This window comes from Eubalaena glacialis, chromosome 17 (assembly GCF_028564815.1).
Source record: "Eubalaena glacialis isolate mEubGla1 chromosome 17, mEubGla1.1.hap2.+ XY, whole genome shotgun sequence".
Taxonomy (NCBI): Eukaryota; Metazoa; Chordata; class Mammalia; order Artiodactyla; family Balaenidae; genus Eubalaena; species Eubalaena glacialis.
Genome location: NC_083732.1, coordinates 89,175,798 through 89,193,181, shown reverse-complemented (window position 1 = coordinate 89,193,181; position 17,384 = coordinate 89,175,798). Strand labels below are relative to the sequence as shown.

Here is a 17,384-nt window from a genome sequence, read left to right as displayed (position 1 = left end):
CAGGGACAGGGAGGCTGTGCCTTGCTCAGAGAGAGGACAGGAGAGATGAACGGGCAGGGTGGGGGGCGCAGAGCCTCAGAGAAGGGCTGGGGGCGTGCGAGGAGGAGCGGGGTGCCCACCTTCTCTCAGGTTCTGGGGGCTTCACATCCCTGTCCTGCTTAAGGTTTGCTGGAGCTGGTCTTCCTTGTGGCTTTATATACGACAGCGAAAGATGGGGGATGACCAGCTGCTCCTCACTGTGGGAAGAGCGAAGTGTGTGTCGCCATCCTGCAGAGTCACACACACAGACGTGCCCATCAGCAGGTGAGGGCATGTAAATGTCACGGGCGAGGGGCTGGGGCTTGGTTGCCGAAACCCCGAGGCAGAGCTGACCCCGCCGCGTTGCAGGCAGGGCATCTGTTTGCTCGGGGACCACGAGTAGCTGGGCTTCATCCCTGGGCCGACCCCCTGCCCCATCCCCTCACCCTTCCGCCCCAGCCTGGCTCACCTGGGAAGCCTCCCATCCCCACTGCATATCCGGCCGCCGCAGGCACAAGTCCACCAAGGGCACTGAGCGTCCCGCAGAGGACCAGCCAGCTGGGGGCCCACCCGGTCCGTGCCCAGGCCACGTGCTGGGACCTGGAGGGCGGCCTCGGGTGGGGACCTGCTCAGGGAGGGAACCCGACACCCCAAGGGCAGGGTCTGGCTCACAACAGGCACTCCGCCAGCGGTCTGGCCATGCCGTCCCCAGCCCTGCCCCACGGGCCTGGCCTGGGGGTGGCCTAGGGTCGGGGGACAAGGAAAACTGGCCTGCCCTCAGCGGAGGCGCAGGACGTGCGCTGGTGAGTAGGAGGGCCACCGTGGCCCCGGGGTGGGCCCACCTGACGGGCCCAGAGAGGGGTTGGGGGCACCGGCAGCGGGGTGGGGTGGGCCAAGGTGTGAGCAGCAAGGACGGAGAGGCCAGGAGCCAAGCAGCGGGGCGGGCGGGACCCACGGAGGAGCAGATCTGGGGGTGCGGCCAGGGCAGCGTTACCACGGTGACAGCACATGCGTGCAGAGCAGCTGTCCCCAGGGGCACTCACCTGCCTCCAGCAGGCCTGTTCTAGAACGTTCTAGAAGCTAATCCCACAGCACTACCATCAGGCCCCTCACTGCAGCAGCCTTCACGTCCTACACGTCTATCAAAGGGTCATTAAGTAAGGCCCTAAGGGGTTTATGAGGAAGCCTCCTATGCACCCTCATGAGGTCACTAAGAAACTCTTCAGTGAAGGAAAAAAGGTGTAAAATCTGTACATGATAAGCAACTTTTGTGTGAACACACATGTAAACATGTATCAGAAACACAGGACGATGAGAGAAGCAATGGGAAGGGCCTCAGGCGGGGCGGGGGCGGGGCAGAGGGTGCAGGTGGGCGGCACCAGAGCTTTGGGTCACTCCTGTTGTTTGGCTTTTGAGCCATGTGAAGGTAAACCTCTTCGAAACAACATTTAGTGCTCTGTTCAGGGAGGGCAGGTGTGAGCACACCTGTCAGGTATCAGGTGCGGCCTCGGGGGGCGGGGACTAACAGGACCAGCCCGTGCCAGTGTCAGCAGAGGAGCTGGCCTCGGCCTGGGCCGGGGGAGCCCAGAGGCTTCCAGACAAATGAGTGATGTGATTGGATCTGAGGGGTGGGGGGACCTGGCAGGAGAGACGATGGGACCCGCACACACCCCCGGCAGTGGTGGACAGGAGAGGAGCCACAGGAGGAGGGCAGGACAGGCTGCCAGATGCGAGGAAAGGGCCAGCAAGGGGCAGACGGAGGAAGGAGGGCCCTGAGAAGTGGGACCGAGCGGTGTCCACGGTGAGCAGGGGCCAGGACGCCCAGGAGAGAGTATGTGGAAGTGAGCGGTCAGCAGAGGCACAGATGGGAGAACTGAGCGGGGGCCTCAGGGAAGGCCTGCTCGAATGGGCGGCAGGGCGGGACGCCACCTCTCTCCTCACACCAAAACCAATCCAGATGCATCACTGACACAGCCGTAGGAAAAATAAAACCACAGGAGTACCAGAAGGAAGAAGGCAAGACTGTCTGTGTGATCCCAGCAAAGGGGAAAGCCTTTCTAAGCTTGACACAAAACCCAGAAACCAAAAAGAAAACTGATAAATCCGACTGCACTAGATTTTTTAAATGTCTGCACTGCAAAAACAAAACAATTCAAAACGAAACCTATAAAATCAAAAGACAAATGGTCAACTGGGTAAAAACATTTGCAATAAACAGGGCAAAGTGGTCCTCACATCAATCATGACGGCCGCACACAGGGACAGAGCATGGATCCCACTGGAAACATCCAGATAGATACTCAACTCCCTGATAATCAACACATGCAAACTGGAAGCAGGACGTGAGCGTGGACGGCACCCGCAGCTGGACCACAGAGGCTGAGAGCACCAGCCCTAAAGGACGCGCCTGAGTAACTACTCAAGTGTAAAAAGCCTCAGACCTGCTCGGCCAAGGGGCTGCCCTGCAGGCAGCCCTGCCAGGCACACAGGTGGTCTCCTCGCGGTGGCCCAGCAGCAGTCCCCAAGGCAGAGGTGCAGTGGGCTCGGACGTGGTGGGGTCCCCACCTCCTAAGAGTCTCAGACGACGTGTGCGGGAGGCAAGAGAGAGGCTTCGTGAGAGACATGGCACAGAGGAGGGGTCTCCTGATCCTGCTCTCCGCCCCCCAGCCCTGACACCCTCCCCCGGGCCCAGGCTCCAGCAACCCCCCACGCCCTCAGCCCCGTCACTCAGCCTTTGCTCTCCCCCGGACCGCGGCCCCTCCACCCTGCCCCCTTCCCGCCAGCCTTCTCCGGGGGCTGCTTTTTCTCTCCCACCTTGCCCCCAGGCCTGGAAGTGCCACGACCCCTCTTCCTGCTGCAGCCTGCAGCCCCTTCCCCCTCCTCCCCCTAAGAGTCCTGGCTGACGCGTCCATCGGCCATCGGCCGCACCGACCACCCACCCCAGCCCTTGCCGAGGGCGTCGCCGCATCGCTGCATCAGGCCTGAGTTCCTGGTGGTCTCGATATTCCCGTGGACCACCCTTCAACTCCCTGCCCCTCGGTGTTGACCTCTTCTTCCTGCCAGTGACCTCATCCTCTGCCTCAATGACACCCTGGACCCTGTCACCTCCAGTAACCCCCCAACCCCGCCCCGGCATCTCGGTTCAACACCCCGTTCTCTGCCCATCACCCCTCCCAGCTCACTGCTGACTCCAGCACCCCAGAGCCCCAGGATGATGTGTCCTCAAGCAGCAGCTTCAAGCCCCATCAGCACATGTTCCCTGGCCCTGCCACTTCACTGAGCTTGTCAGAAAGTCCCAGGCACGGCCCAACACAATGGCCCCAACTCTGAATGTACCAGCAAAGCTGCTGACTGAAGACCCCGCTCAGACACGACAGCGCTAAAGCTTCGGGAAACCCTACAGCTTCCCTCTCCCCTTTTCTTCCTCATCCTCACGCTCAGCTACCGACACGTTTCCTGACAAGACAGAAGCCATCAGAAGAGGACATTTATCTCTGTGAAAAAGCCACCAGCCACTGAGCCCACCCACAGGGCCTTCCACCCCCACCCCAGGATCCTCCAGGACAACCTCCCAGCATCAGCTCTCTCCTCTGGACCCTTCCCCTCGGCAGTGATGATCCCAACCTAATTTAAAAAAACAGCAAACCCTACTGGAGGAGACAAGGATGTCTACTATCACTAGCTCTATTCATATTGTACTAAAGGTTTTAGCCAGTGCAACTGGGCAAGAAAAAGAAATAAAAGGAATAAGAATAGGAAGGGTAGGGGAACTCCCTGCCTGTCCAGTGGTTAAGACTCCACGATTTCACTGCTGAGGGACCAGGTTTGAGCCCTGGACAGGGAACTAAGATCCTACAAGCCGCGTGGTGTGGCCAAAATACATACATACATACATACATACATATATATATATACACACACACATACATACATACACACATACACACATATACACACACGTATAAAAGAACAAGAAGGGTAGGAAAAAACTCAGTATTTGCGAATGACATATAGTGTATGATAAAAACCTGAAAGGTCCTAGAAAACTATTAGAATATGAGAACACAGCCATAGTAATAGATACAAGTTGGTTTTTTAAAAAAAATATTTATTTATTTATTTTGGCTGCACCGGGTTTTAGTTGTGGCATGTGGGATCTTCATTGTGGCATGCAGACTCTTAGTTGTGGCTTGCATGCAGGAGCTAGTTCCCCAACCAGGGATCGAACCCGGGCCCCCTCCATTGGGAGCATGGAGTCTTACCCACTGGACTGCCAGGGAAGTCCCGTTGATAGATACAAGGTTAATGTACAAAAATCTATTGTATCTATAAATGCTAGCAACAGTTAGAAGATGAAAAATTGTAATGATGGTATTTATAATACTAAGTGTCCAAAAGCATCAATGTCTAGGAATAAATCTAATAAAAGATGTGCAAGGTCTCCACACAGAAAATCACTGAACCTTATTGAGACACGGGAGAAGGACCAAAAGGGACACACCGCGCTTAGGGGTCAAAAGACTCTGAACTCTAAAGATGCCATTTCTCCCCAAATTCATCTAAGATTCAATGCAATCCCAATCAAAATCCTACTGGTTCAATCTGAAATTCACAAACTGATTCTCCATTTAATAGGAAATGCCAAAGGGCAAGAATTGTCAGTACAATCCTAAAAAGGGACAAACCTCAAGTGCTTAGGGATAGAGAAATAAACTGACGGAACAGAACGGAGTCCAGAAACAGTTACACATGCACAGACATTCAATTTATGACACTGCAGAGCAGCAGAAAAAGAGTCTTTTCAATAAATGGTGCTGGGACATTGAACAGCCACATGTAAAAGCTCACCTTGACCCCACCCCCGGGTGAGCTGTGCACCTACACGTGAGAGGTGAGGCAGCACAGCATCTATGAAGACTGGACACCAAAAGCACAGTCCATAAATGACAAATTAGATAGACCTCATCAAAATTTAGACGTTTTGTCCTGCTAAAGACCCTGTGAAGAGGGTGAGAAGACATGCTATTGACTGGAGAACATATCTGCAAAGCACAAACAGAACAAAGGACTTTTATCCAGTGGACACAGAGAACTTTCAAAACTCAGCAGTGAGAAAACAGACACTCCAATTAGAAAAGGGGCAAAATGTGAACAGGCATTTCACTAAAGAGGATACGGATGGCAGAAAAGCCCACGAGAAGATGTTCAACAGCATTGGCCATTGGGAAAATGAAAATGAAAATCACAGTGGGCCATCAGAATGGCAAGGACGGGACAAGGACGGGTCTCACCCAGTGCTGGTAGGGATGGGAGACGCACGGCCACTCTGGAAAACAGTCTGCTGTTTCTTAAAACTAAACATGCACTTACCACATGACCCTGCAGCTGCACTCTTGGGCATTTATCTCAGAGAATGAACACTTACGTTCACACAAAGACCTGTACGTGAATTTCAGAGCAATTTTATGCATAAACTGGAAACGACCCAGATGTCCTTCACTGGGTGAATGGCTAACCACACTCCAGCCCACCCACCCCACAGGACACCCCTCAACACTGAAAAGAGCCCACGATGGACGCACATGGCCGGGGTGGACACGGACGGCGCTCTGCTCTGCCCCCACAGTCACATCCTGCGTGGTCCCGTCCACCCAGCATTCTCGATGGGGTGGGGGTGGGGTGAGGAAGGAGGTGGCCAGGGCCACATAGGGCAGCCGAGGGTCCTCAACTGTGGTGGTCACACCGTTCGACACAAGTGATCAGATTGCACCCCTGTGTGCGCACACCCTTGGGTGCGTGTAAAACTGGTGAAATCTGAAAGGGTCATGGAGTGTGTCCACGCCTGTGTCCCAGACCAGACTCTGCACCGCAGCCATGTGCCCTTGGGGACAGGGGAAGGGTTCGGGGCTTCCCGAACCCTTTCTCCTCAAACTGAAATTTTAAAAGTGTGAAGGGACTTCCCTGGCGGTCCAGTGGTTAAGACTCCGTGCTTCCACTGCAGGGGACACGGGTTCAGGGAACTAAGATCCCCGCAGAGCAGCCAAAAGATAAAAAATAAAAAAAATTAAAAGAGCGAAAAAGCAAGCCACAGAGTAGGAAATACATAACAACAACTGATATAAAAAGAACCACTAAATGGGACTTCCCTGGTGGTCCAGTGGGTAAGACTCTGCGCTCCCAAGGCAGGGGGCCCGGGGTCGATCCCTGGTCGGGGAACTAGATCCCACGTGCTGCAACGAAGATCCCGTGTGCCACAACTAAGACCCAGCGCAGCCAAAATAAATAAATAAATACTTTTTAAAAACACACAAAACTCACTAAGAAACCTCCACCAAATTGGAAACGGGGCCGAAGACTTCAGGAGTCCCTTCACATCAATACACACAATGAGGGGCCCCAGGTCAACAGTCATCAGGGAAATGCACACGTGACCCAACACCCCGGCACCTGCCCGCCCACCCGTGGGGAGACTGAGCATTAGGGAAGGCGCGGGGTGACCGTGACCGTCCCTGCTCACGGGGGTGCCCGTGGACCACACACCTTCCACCAGCCGCCCACTCCAGGCACTGTCCCCAACAGAAACGTGTCTGGGCCCCACACTGGGCCTGTATGGGGGACAGCGCTACAGAGGATATTCCCAGGACAGCTGGCCAACTGGGACCTGGGCTGGGGACTCGGGTCCACATCGATCCCCTGAGGCTTCAGGCTGCGCTTGGTCACAGAAGCAGAAGTGTGGACTCAAGAATTAAGGGCACTAACAGCCTCCCCAGCAGCTGGCAGCAGACTGGGGAGGGTCAGCGTCGCACGGCCCGCACTTAGCACGCGTCAGGATGCGCTCTGAGACCAGCCCTGGGCCCCTCGGCCGCGCTCCCACCCTTCCCGGGACCCGGCTGGACACGCTCACGGGTCCTTCCAGACACACAAGCCTCTCAAAGGCAACGCAGGGCTGTGTTACGGGTCCCCGCCCCTGAGGGGCCCCTCCTCCAGGCCCCAGTCTCTCACCGTGCCCCAGCCTGAGCCTCCTGATGTCCCACAGGTCTGGGGAACCCGCCACGGGCAGCCCCTCCTGTGGCCCCGGCCCCCAGCAGCCCCCACAGCGCTTGGCCTCAGGGCTCCCAAGGACCCCTAGGAAGTGCCGCTGCACCGGGAGCGCCCTCAGCACCAGTCACATCCATCGTGGCGCGGCAACCCTGACACCACAGCTGTCACCAAGGCAGACCTGGGCTGCAGGAGGCCAGCGTCTCCGGCTTCTCCTCCTACCCCTTCGCTTCGCACTCACCCATCCACCAGCAGCACTCACGGCCCTGCTCCTCCCAGGCTGGCATTCGAGGGAAGGGCGGTGCGTGACCCACACAGCTACCCGGTGCCCACCTCACGGGCAGGAAGGAGCATCCGGGCCAAGTGAAGGGTTGGTGCAAAGGCCCAGAGGAAGACACCTGGCAGATGTGAGAACTGGGGAGCAAGTAAGGGCAGGAGTGAGGAGACCCATGGCATGGCTGGACCCTCATCTCAAGGAGGGGTAGTGACAGCACCAGAGGTGAGGCCAGAGTGCCATCCTGGGGCCCCCTCCCTCCAGCCCACTCCTGCCCCCAGCCCCCATTGGGTCTGCGTCTTTCACAGGGCCTCTACCTGCTGCCCTGCTCCTAGTCGGGGGTCCAGCCCCTCTCCACACTGCAGCCCCAGGGCATTGAAATCGCAAGGCTCAACCCAGTCGCCGCCGTGCGTGAAACGGTCCTAAGGCCGTTGGGCTGGCCCCATGTAAGGTCCATGCTTCTTACACAGCCCATGACATCCTGGGCCCAGGGCCTGCATAGGATCCCAGCCAAGACTCAGCAGCCCTGCCCATCGTCCCACTGTCCAGCCAGGCTAGACCTCGTGTCGGTCCTGCATGCCCTGCCTCTCAGGTCTGGAGAAACAGGGGTCCCTGTGCCTGGGATGGGCTCCTACACAGGCTTCCCCAGGGTATTGGGGTGCCCTGTTAAAAACTTTTTATTGTGAAGTGTGATACTGTGAAAATTAATAAACAGAAACCTCATTTAAACTGGAGTCAGGGGAATTCCCTGGCGGTCCAGTGGTTAGGACTCCACACTTCCACTGCAGGGGGCCTGGGCTCGATCCCTGGTCAGGGAACTAAGATCCCGCTAGCCACAGCCAAAAAATAAATAAATAAAAATTTTAAATAAATAAAATAAAATGGAGTCAGGAGGCCAGAAGGGGGAGCTCTCACACCCTGTCACTCCACCTCAGTTGCAGACCCAGCAGGAGGAAGGTTACCGCTTACTACCCAGCAGGAGGAAGGAAGATTTTCTCCCCGCCGGGCAACAGCTCAGCCAATGAAAAACTACTAAACTTCAAACTCCCAGTTTCCTCCAATGGACTCTGTTTAGAACAGCCCCGCCCAACTCCCCTTCTCCTCTATAAAAGAGTTTCTTCTCTTTGTTCTCCAGACTTGCCTGTGGTTCCCCATGGATTGCAGGTCCTGAATTGCAATTCTTTGCTCCTCTAAAATAAACCCATTTTCCTGATAAAATAACTGGCTGTTTTAAGTCAACAATACAAGTACAGAAAGTGCAAAAAAACCAATGCACATAAAATGGAAACACAAAACCATGTGAGCTCCACCCCATCAGGATGCCAAGCAGCTCCCCAGAGCCTTCCTTTCACTGCTCCTTGCAGCGATCACCACCTGGCTTTTCTTTACACCTACACACCCCCGTACACCTTCCGAACAGCAGAGTGCAGTGCTGACAGGCTGAACGTCCAGGTGGAGCTGGGCCTCATGCTCTGCGCTACCTCCCTCCCGTCATGTGTGTGCGATCCACCCATTCTGAGGGATGTGGCCTAGGCCTTCTGCCTTTGGCTGCGTAACAGTCCACTACATGCCTGTTTACACAGCTCGGGGTACACCTCTGAGGGCCCAGGGCAGCTTGGGTGCGGGCCTGTGAACGACAGGCTGCCGTGAACACCCTGTCCACAGACACTGGTGCACAGCAGCCAACTGCAGGCTATATGACATGAATCAATGGATGCTACAACTACTTTTCAAAGTGGTACCAGTTTACAGTCCCAACAGCAATGGAGAAACATTCCAGTTGGTTTATACAAAACATATTCGCTTCGTCACTCTGGTGCATGGGCCGTGGTATCTCCTACAGTCAATTTGCAGTTCTCTGAGAATTAATCAGATGAGACATCTTTCTAAAGACTAGTCTCCTATATTATCTTCTAAAAGTAGCATAGTTTCCATCACATTTAGGTCTATAGTCCACCTGGAGCTAGTGTTTGTGTACAGTGTAAAGTAGGGAATCTGTAGTGGTTTAAAAATATGCCCACAAATTATTTAACACTCTTCCCTTGAAAAGGTGGAGCCTAATTCCCCTCCCCTTAAATGTGGGTTGCACTTAGTCACTTGCTTATAATGAATATAGAGTGTGGCAGATGTGACAGTGTGACACCCAAGATCAGGATGTGAAAGGCACTGTGACTTCATCCCTGCTCTCCCTTTTAGGTCATTCACTCTGGGGAAAGCCAGCCACCTCCCACCGGGACCAGCAAGGGAGCCAGCTTGGAAGCAGACTCCCCGCCCCAGTCGAGTCTTCAGAAAATGTGTGAGATCCTGAGCCAGAATCATCCAGCTGAGCTGCTCCTGGACTCCTGACCCACACAGATTAAGATAATAAATGCTGGGTTTTTGTTTGGTATTTTAAAAAATATTTATTTATTTGGCTGTGCCAGGTCTTCGTTGCGGCATGCAGGATCTTTGTTGCTGCGTGGGGGATCTTTTTTTTTAGTTGCAGCATGCGAACTCTTCATTGTGACACGTGGGATCTAGTTCCCTGACCAGAGATTGAACCTGGGCCCCCTGCATTGGGAGTGCAGGGTCTTAGCCACTGGACCACCAGGGAAGTCCCAATAACTGTTGTTTCAAGCCGCTATATTTGGAGGCAATTTGTTACACATCAATACATAACTAGTACAGGCTCCAATTGCATTTTTCTTCCACATTTATATCCAACTGTCCCAGCACCATTTATTTAAAAGCTGCTTCTTGGGACTTCCCTAGTGGCACAGTGGTTAAGAATCCGCCTGCCAATGCAGGGGACGTGGGTTCGATCCCTGGTCCGGGAAGATCCCACATGCCGTGGAGCAACTAAGCCCATGCGCCACAACTACCGAGCCTGCGCTCTAGAGCCCACAAGCCACAACTACTGAGCCCACACGCCACAACTACTGAAGCCCGCGCACCTAGAGCCCATGCTCCTCAACAAGAGAAGCCACTGCAACGAGAAGCCTGCACACCACAACGAAGAGTAGCCCCCATTCAGCGCAACTACAGAAAGCCCACGTGCAGCAACGAAGACCCAACGCAACCAAAAATAACCAAAAATAAAATAAATAAATAAATTAAAAAAAAAAAAAGGTGCTTCTCTCCACACTGTTCTGCAGAGCCACCTTGGTAATAATTTAAGTTCCCATGTATATGTGAACCTGTCCGAGACTCTTGACTCTGTTCCATCCGTCCTAAGCCTGTGCTACAGTGTCCTCCCCACTGTAGCTTTATAACGAGTCTCCTCTCTGGCTTACTTACTCCTACTCATCTTCTGGCCTCAGCTTCCTTCCTGACCCCTCCCATGAGATCTGTGTCCTTTTTCAGTGATCTCAATACTCCTCAAACTTCCCTCAGCAGTAGAACCATAGGAAATTGAAGCTATTTCAAAGCTGTGACCTACAAAAATGAAATTTCATTTGGCTCAGTTACAACTGCCCAGCTGACAGTCCTGTGAGGAAGGAGGACCCCAGGACGCTGGCACGTCTGTGCACACGGTGCTTGCAGCCCCCAGGCCCCTGGGCCAGAGCAGGCGCTGCAGATCTGTTTGGACCACGCGAGTGAGGGGCTGCCAGCAAGGCGTGGCCGCAGTGTTGTGGGGGCTGGAGAACCTGGCAGGGCCCCTCCCCAGAAGCCAGGGGCACTCCAAAGCTCCCTCGTCCATTTCCTTTCCCTTTGCCACCCAGCTCCGAAAGAAATCTAATAAACTAACTCACAGCAAGGTGTCAGAAGTCTAGATGGCCAAATGAAAGAAGTTCGGCAGCTGGAGGCATCTGCATTTGAAAACAGACTCAAAGAGAACTGAGGATAAAAGCCACCCTGGTGGTCCAGTGGTTAGGACTCTGTGCTCTCACTGCTGAGGTCCGGGGTTCAATCCCTGGTCAGGGAACTAAGTCCCACAAGCCACGCAGTGCAGCCAAAAAAAAAAAAAAAAAAAGCCAACCCATGCTCAGCTAGGAGGAGAAAGGACAGGCTTCCAGAGGCCTGAGCACCACGCCTTCCTAAAGGCCAGGCCACAGGCTTGATCCCGGCTGCCGCGGTGCTGCACGCAGCCCCTTTGGCCTCATGACTCTGATGGGCCATGACCTCACCGTGCAGACTTGGAAATTAAGGTCTGTCAAGTACAAGAGTGTCAAAACCAAAATAACAAAAGTGGGCTCTGGAGGGGACAGCATTGTGACCCTGGGTCTGCTCTGATTCGAACCTCAGTCACCCACACACACATCACACACAATGATGCTGGGCCTGGGGGTGGGCAGGATGCTGCCAGAAGCACAGGGCTGCAGAGTTACGGGGGGAAGGGGCACTGAGGTCACAAAGCTTTAGAAGAAGACATGTGTGGGTAGATGTCCACACTGAGACCTCCACAAACCTAGGAGGAGAACTAGAGGGGCATCCAGAAGAGAGTTCATGATTAGTTTACACATTCCTAAGGTCACAGGGAAGAACGGTAGCAGCCCCAGAGCAGAGAGAGGGGCACTGCATGGGGGAGGTGTCCGGGAATGACCTGAGGCCAGAAACACACCAGGAGACTGGTAACACATAACACAGCCGAATCCTGTGAACTTGAAGCCAGGTGAAAACACTCTAGGGGTGCAGGAGTTGGGACAACAGGCCCACAGATGAGGAGACAGTTTGTGCACAATGCCTGGCTCTGAAGACAGAAAGACTGACATCGTCTCCAACTTCTGCACCACAGGACCGTGAACTAGGGCACAGAACAGAATGTGACCCTACTGACCATGCAGTGTGAAAGCAAAGGCATAGTCCACTTCTGGGTATATAAGCAATAGAACTGAAATCTGGGACTCAGCTATGGGCACACCAAAGTTCACAGCAGCATTATTCACAATAGCTAAAAAGCAGAAACAACTCGAATGCCCATCGACAGATGAAGAAACAAACAAAATGTGGTATATACATACGATGGAATATTCAGCCATGCAAAGGAATGAAATTCTGATACATGTTACAAATGTATCAGACACAAGCACATATATTGTATGATTTCCCTTTATATAATAGGTAAATTCAGAGATAGAAAGCAGAATGGTGGTTGCCTGGGGCTGGGGGGAGGGGGAGTAAGGAAGTACTGTTTAATGGACAGAGTTTCTGCTTCAGGTAATTAAAAAGTTCTGGAAATTGAGAGTGATGATAGTTGCACAACACTGTAAATGTATTTAACCCTAAAAAAAAAGAAGACAGACCATATGCTGGAACTTAATATAAGATTCAATAGGGTTCTCCCACCGCCCCCGCCGCGGGTCGCAGCAGCTCGGGCGGCGGGAGGAGCGGCAGCGGCCAGGCAGCCCAGCTTCGCGAAGGCTCTCGGCGCCCGGCACGCGCCCGCCCCGCCGCCACGATGCCCAAGAGGAAGGTCAGCTCCGGCGAGGGGGCGGCGAAGGAGGAGCCCAAGAGGAGATCGGCGAGGTTGTCAGCTAAACCAGCTCCTGCAAAAGTGGAAACGAAGCCAAAAAAGGCGGCAGGAAAGGATAAATCTTCCGACAAAAAAGTGCAAACAAAAGGGAAAAGGGGAGCAAAGGGAAAACAGGCTGAAGTGGCTAACCAAGAGACTAAAGAAGACTTACCTGCAGAAAATGGAGAAACTAAAAATGAGGAGAGCCCAGCTTCTGATGAAGCAGGAGAGAAAGAAGCCAAGTCTGATTAATATCACACACCTGGTCCTATCAGTGGTCCCTGTTTCCCTTCTTGTACAATCCAGAGGAATATTTTTATCAACTATTTTGTAAATGCAAGTTTTTTAGTAGCTCTAGAAACATTTTTAAAAAGGAAGGAATCCCACCTCATCCCATTTTTTAAGTGTAAATGCTTTTTTTTAAGAGGTGAAATCATTTGCTGGTTGTTTATTTTTTGGTACAACCAGAAAATAGTGGGATATTGAATATGGGAGGCTTTGATTGTCTTGGGTGTCAGCTGAACATTCCACAGATGGGGGGTAGCTTTTCTATCCTATAATACAAAGCATACTAAATGGCAGTTTGGAGTCAGTTGTGCATTTAATGTCTTAAACACTTTAAATTACTTCTCTTCCCACGTTGTTTTTGGTAGAATTGTTTCCTAAAGCAAACCACTCACCCCTTGATCTTGGCTCACCTGGGCAGAATTTTGTGCACTCTGTATGTAACAACTTTGGTCGTGGTAGTCCAGTTCTTCTAGTAACTGTTAATGTGCTGTGAACGATTGACAATTTGAGTATGTAGTGTACATGATATTAAATTGTGAATTAGTGGGACTTACGATGTAACAGCATATCAATATTTGAAGATATTGGTACTTGATATCCTGCGAAGGAAAATTTGCCCCCAAATTTTAAGCTGGAAAGTCACTGGAATAACTGTTCAGAAAAGAATCACAACTACATGATTTTTTAGGTTTTTGGTACGTATGTTGAGAATTGTGTACAAATTGAAATGTCTGTGTACTGATCCTCAAAACAACCAATAAAATCTCAATTATGAAAGAAAAAAAAAAAAAAAAGATTCAATAAGTTTACAAGGAATGAAAGCATACAGAGAAAGTTCACCGACCACATTAGAATTAAACTAGAACTCAATAACAAAAAGATATCTGGAAAAATTCCCAAATATTTGGAAACTTTAAAGCATACTTCTAAATAACCTACAGGCTAAGGAAGGAATCAAGATGGAAAGTAGAACATATTTTGAACTGAATGAAAATGAAAACATATCAAATACGTGAGATGCACTTAAATCAGGTTTTAGAAGGAAATTTCTACCTTTGAATGCTTAAATAACAAGAAAGGTTATTTCTTTCAATGACCAAAGCTTCCAACTTAATGACCAAAGCTTCCAACTTAATCAATGACCAAAGCTTCCAACTTAATAAGAAGCTAGAAAAAGAGGAGAAAATTCAGCCCAAAGTAAGTAAAAGGAAATATTAATAAGAACAAAAACTAATGAAATATAAAATAGACAAAAAGAGAAAAACATTGAAACTAAAAGTTGTTCCTTTGAAAATGTTGATAAAATCAATAAAACTCTCGCTGAACTGATCAAGAAAAGAAGACAAAAATTACCAACAGCATGAAAGAAAAAGGGGATATCACTACAGATCCTACAGACAACTAAAAGGATAAAAATGAGAATGTTCTGAACAATTTATGATAATAAACTTAACAACTTAAGTCAGGGGTTGACAAACTACAGCCTATGGACCAAATCGGCCTACCATCTGTTTTTGTAAATAAAGTTTTATTAGAATACAACCATGCTCATTTGTTCACGTATTGTCTATGGCTGTTTCATGGTACAGTAAGAGATGAGTAACCACAACAGAAACCATATGGCCTGAAAAGCCTAAAACATTTACTATTTGGCCCTTTATAGAGAAAAATTGCCATGCTTGACTTAGATAAATGGGCAAATTACCGGAATGAAACAAATTATCAAAATGGGCTCAAGAAGAAGTAGAAAACCTGAACAGCCCTATATCTATTAAAGGAATTAAATTTCCAGTTAAAAACTTTCCCACAAAGAAACTCCAAGCCCAGATGGCTTTACTGGCAGATTATAACAAACATTTAAAGAAGATATAATACAGAATCTACAAAAATGCTTTCTGAAAATAGAAGAGGAAGAAACACATCCCAACTCATTTTATGAAGCCAGTATTACCCTGACTCCAAAACCAAAGACACAACAATTTAAGAATACCACAGACTGATTGCTTCATGAATAGTTGCAAAAATTCTTTAAAAAACATTACCAAATTGAATCCAGGAATATATAAGAAGAATAATACGTCTTGACCAACTGTGGTTTATTCCAAGAATGAAAGATTGGTTTAACATTTAAAAAATTAACATAGGGGACTTCCCTGGTGGCGCAGTGGTTAAGAATCCGCCTGCCAATGCAGGGGACACAGGTTCGAGCCCTGGTCCGGGAAGATCCCACATGCCGTGGAGCAACTAAGCCTGTGCACCACAACTACTGAGCCTGCGCTCTAGAGCCTGCGAGCCACAACTACTGAGCCCGCGCGCCACAACTACCAAAGCCCGTGTGCCTAGAGCCCATGCTCTGCAACAAGATAAGCCACAACAATGAGAAGACCAAGCACTGCAACGAAGAGTAGCCCCCGCTCGCCACAACTAGAGAAAGCCCGCATGCAGCAACGAAGACCCAACGCAGCCAAAAATAAAATTTAAAAATAAAATAAAATTTAAAAATATAAAAATTAACATAGTTTGCTATTTTAAAAATACAATCAAATCAATAGAAGCAGAAGCATTTGGCAAAATTCAATATCTATTCATGACTTAAGAAAAAAAAACTTAGAAAACTAAGAATAAAAGGAAAATTCCTCAGTCTGATAGAGGGCATCTCCACAAAACCTACAGCTAAAGCATGCCTAATGGGAAAAGAATGAACACTTTCTCCCTAGGATTGAGAACAAAGTAAGAATATCTACTCTTACCACTCCTATCCAACACTGTACTAGAAGTCCGAGCCAATGCACTAAGGCAAGGGATAAAAAGATTGGAAAGATTGGAAACTCTTTACATGCAGAAGGCAAGTAAAAAGACATGTAGAAAATCTTTAGAAATCTATAATAGGGCTACTAGAATAAATAAGTATATTTAGCAAGGTTGCAGGATACAAGGACAATATGTCAAAATCAGATTCATGTCTTTGTATTGGCAACAAAGGACTGGAAAATGCAAAATGGTAAATATATCATTTAAAAAATTCGTGTCACAAAACATGGAAGCTCTGACACCCGCTTCTAATGGTAGAGCCTAATCCCCTTCCCCCTGAATATGGGTTAGACTTAATCACTTCTAACAAATAGAAAAAAAAAAATCTGAAATGATGATGCATCACTTCAGAGACTAGCTCTACAAAGCAGTGCAGCCTCTTGCTCACTCTCTTGGATCGCTGGCACTGGAGGAAATCAACTGCCACGTTGTGAGACAGTTAAGTAGTCTAGGAAAGGCCCTGGTGTGAGGAACTGAGGCCTCCTGCCAACAGCCACGGGAAGGAGCAGATCCTAGACCCCTGCCCCAGCCCTCAGATGATGCAGCCCTGGCTGATCATCCCAAATGCAGCCACAGGAGACCTTGAACCAGAACCACCCAGCTAAGCCATTTTTAAATTCCTGACCCACAGCAGCTGTGAGATAACAAAAATTTATTGTTTTAAGTCACTAAATTTAAGGGTAATTTGTTATACAGCAATAGATAATACAGAGACCTACATAAATAGATCTGTAGCTTCAATACAATCCCAATCAAAATGCCAGTAAGCCCTTTTGTAGAAATTCTCAAATTTATATAGGACTACATAATATCTTGAAGAGCCAAAGTGATTTGAAAAAGAAAAACCAAGTTGGAAAATTAACACTACTTGATCTCAAGGCTTATTATAAAGCTACAATAATCAAATATGTGGGATATTAGCAATAAGATCAATGAATATAATAGAGAATCCAGAAATACACTCAAACATATACTGTCAATTGATTTTCAACAAGGGTGTTAAGGTAATACAATGGGGAGAGGATGGTCTTCAAAAATGGTGTTGGAATGACTGGATATCCACGGAAAACAATGATCCTTGACCTCTTGACCATAAGAGAAAGCATAAACCATAAAGGGAAAAAAATGACAAACTGAACTTCATCAAAATTAAAGTATCTGCTGTTCAAGACCCTGGTAACAAAATTAAAAGTTGGGACGTCCCTGGTGGTCCAGTGGCTAGGACTCCATGCTCCCAATGCAGGGGGCGTGAGTTCGATCCCTGGTCAGGGAACTAAATCCCACATGCAGCAACTAAGAGTTCGCGTGCCGCAACTAAGACCCAGCGCAGCCAAATTAAAGAAAGAGAGAGAGAGAGAGAGAGAGAGAGAGAGAGAGAGAGAGAGAGAAAGAAAGAGAGAAGGAAAGAAATAAGGAAAGAAATAAGGAAAGAAAGAAAATGAAAAGTCAAGCCACAGACTGAGAACATTTTTGCAATACATGTATCTGGCAAAGGACTTGCATCCTAAATATACAAGGAATTCT

The 17,384-nt window shown here is 49.6% G+C and overlaps 2 protein-coding genes across 17 annotated transcripts in view; one reads left to right on the top strand and one right to left on the bottom strand.

Moving 5' to 3' along the window:
- Positions 1-17,384, bottom strand: part of PPP1R16A (protein phosphatase 1 regulatory subunit 16A) — a 30,419-nt gene that overhangs the window by 8,832 nt on the left and 4,203 nt on the right. For 7 of the 16 annotated variants that reach the window (XM_061172091.1, XM_061172086.1, XM_061172083.1 and 4 more), the window contains exon 2: positions 120-267. The exons of 2 other annotated variants lie outside the window; for them this stretch is intronic. The gene's annotated coding sequence lies outside the window, so the exon portion shown is untranslated. Of the gene's footprint in view, positions 1-119; positions 268-487; positions 619-1,061; positions 1,158-17,384 lie in introns of all 16 variants that reach the window. 7 more of the 16 variants (XM_061172089.1, XM_061172093.1, XM_061172090.1 and 4 more) reach the window with 4 other exon arrangements.
- LOC133076978 (non-histone chromosomal protein HMG-14-like) lies at positions 12,685-13,107 on the top strand. The gene has a single exon (XM_061171695.1). It carries the CDS (start codon positions 12,708-12,710, stop codon positions 13,011-13,013), a length of 306 nt encoding a protein of 101 aa, XP_061027678.1. The 5' UTR covers positions 12,685-12,707; the 3' UTR covers positions 13,014-13,107.